At 45.3% G+C, this 2,118-nt stretch overlaps 1 protein-coding gene across 1 annotated transcript in view; it reads right to left on the minus strand.

Annotated features, from left to right (window-relative positions):
* Positions 1 to 2,118, minus strand: part of LOC109290204 (histidine--tRNA ligase, cytoplasmic-like) — a 16,073-nt gene that overhangs the window by 10,098 nt on the left and 3,857 nt on the right. Inside the window, exon 5 of the mRNA XM_019506613.1 lies at positions 798 to 923. Within this exon, the coding sequence (XP_019362158.1) occupies positions 798 to 923 (126 nt within the window). The remainder of the gene's footprint in view (positions 1 to 797; positions 924 to 2,118) is intronic.

Below are 2,118 nucleotides of genomic sequence, written 5' to 3' on the forward strand. Positions count from 1 at the left end.
GGAAAAGCAGAGAGAATCCAGGCACTACTACCCAGCTAGGACATCTCCGATGTAATTTGCCCATCCCACACTTGGGACGTCAAGCCTTCAGTGCAGAGGCCTCAGCTCCAAGTTCTCTCACTCAGCCTGTTACATAACTGGTTTATGGGGGAGTTAACAAAAAAAAAAAAAAGCCTAGAAAAATTTGAAAAAACACCCTAGTACATACTATCTGGAATCACGGCTCTAGAAGGACCACAAAGACTGCAAATTTTCTAAGTACCATCAGGAAAACCAACACAGTTCAGCCAAACTTCTGTCTCTATACACAGCCAATGTCCAATGCTTTAAAGAAAAGCTCCCTCCCAAAACAAACGAACAAACAAACAAACCAACCCAAAAGCCAAATAATGTATTCACAGGGAGGAAAAAAAAAAGTCCTCTTGGCTTCTACAAGGAATGAGGAGAAACTGATACACTGGATAACCACATTCTTCCCACTGAGATAAGCTTCCAATAGAAAATTAAGAAATTTCTAATGGGAATTGGAATGGGTGTAAACCAACAATAACTTGATATACACCTCCAACCAGGCTTAACTGTTTAACATTATAACAATAACACAAGGGTTTCATTAACATGTCCTTTTACTGCCTGACATTTTAACATAACATACCCAGACATAAATGGAGCTCTCTTCCTCCCTTCTCTCTCCTGCAGTTCATTGAAGGATCAGGATCCCAGACTCACACACAGCCCCTCATTCCTAGACTGAAGACTGGCTCAAACCCCCTGCTCCTCTAGCCATGGCTACTCACACACTGGTAGAACTCCCGGTAGCGGCCCCTCGTCATGACTGGGTTATCCCTCCTGTAAACTTTAGCAATGTGGTAGCGTTTAATGTTGGTGATTTTGTTCATGGCCAAATAACGAGCAAAGGGCACCTGAGAACAAAGGGTTAAGGATGGAAACTGGAGAGCATCTCCCAAAGCCTGCAGCCACCCAGACTTATCGCTGTGTAGGCAACTGCCAGGCCAGTACAACATAACTTTACAGCAAGTCTCAGGCTAATGTAAAATACTGTAAAATATTCTTCTGGGAAGGGAAATCAGGGCTTGTGTGACCACTTCCCAATTAATCTCACTAACAATAATGCTGAAAAAACACAGCTCCTCTGCTGGGTCTTTGTGGCTTTTGATGATTTAGCTCCGATACAAACTAGATTAAATAGATAATTGGATGGGTAGACATCTATGGAATCTATGGACATCTACTCTATACTAAGGGTAGACACTTCATGGAATAAAGATACCTTGGTGTGCAATTTGAGCAGAGATGGAGAATCAGAGAGAGACAGAGGTCCTACATGGAGGACCTATTTAGTATCAGTACAACAATGGCTCTTCCCCTAAGAATAGGAAGTTGCATGGAGGGAAAGGAAGGAAGCTAGGGCCAGATGAGTGCAGGGAAGGGGGTCAAGAGAGTAGGAAGAGACAAGGAACAATGTCTATAGGGAATGCTGGAGCAACCATACAGCTTCTATGAAAAAAAGTGAATTTTGGCTTAGATCACACTGTTCAACATCTTCATCAGTGACTTGGACGAGGGGGTGAAAAGCACCTTGTTCAAATTCACAGATAACACTAAGATGTGGGGAGAAGTGGGCATGCTAGAGGAGAGGGACAGGCTGCAACTAGATCTGGACAGGTTACAGGGATGCGTGGATGAGAACAGGATGGGTTTCAATACTGACAAGTGCAAGATATTGCACGTGGGAAGGAAGAACCAGCAGCATACCTACAAGCTGGGGAACTCCCTTCTCGTCAGTGCAGAGGCAGAAAAGGATCTTGGAGTCATTATTGATTCCAAGATGAACATGGGCTGCCAATGCGAGGACAGAGTCAGGAAGGCTGACTGCACCTTGTCATACATCCACAGATGCATCACAAACAGGTCCAAGGTGATTCTCCCCCTCTATGCGACACTGGTCAGGCCACAGTTGGAGTAGTGTGTCCAGTTCTAGGCAACACACTTCAGGAGGGATGTGGCCAGCATCGAGAGGGTGCAGAGGAGGGCCACTTGTATGATCAGGGGGCAGCAAGGCAGGCCCTACGAGGGGAGGCTACGGGACCTGAACCT

This window comes from Gavialis gangeticus, unplaced genomic scaffold (genome assembly GCF_001723915.1).
Source record: "Gavialis gangeticus isolate Ggan-Ray unplaced genomic scaffold, GavGan_comp1, whole genome shotgun sequence".
Taxonomy (NCBI): Eukaryota; Metazoa; Chordata; order Crocodylia; family Gavialidae; genus Gavialis; species Gavialis gangeticus.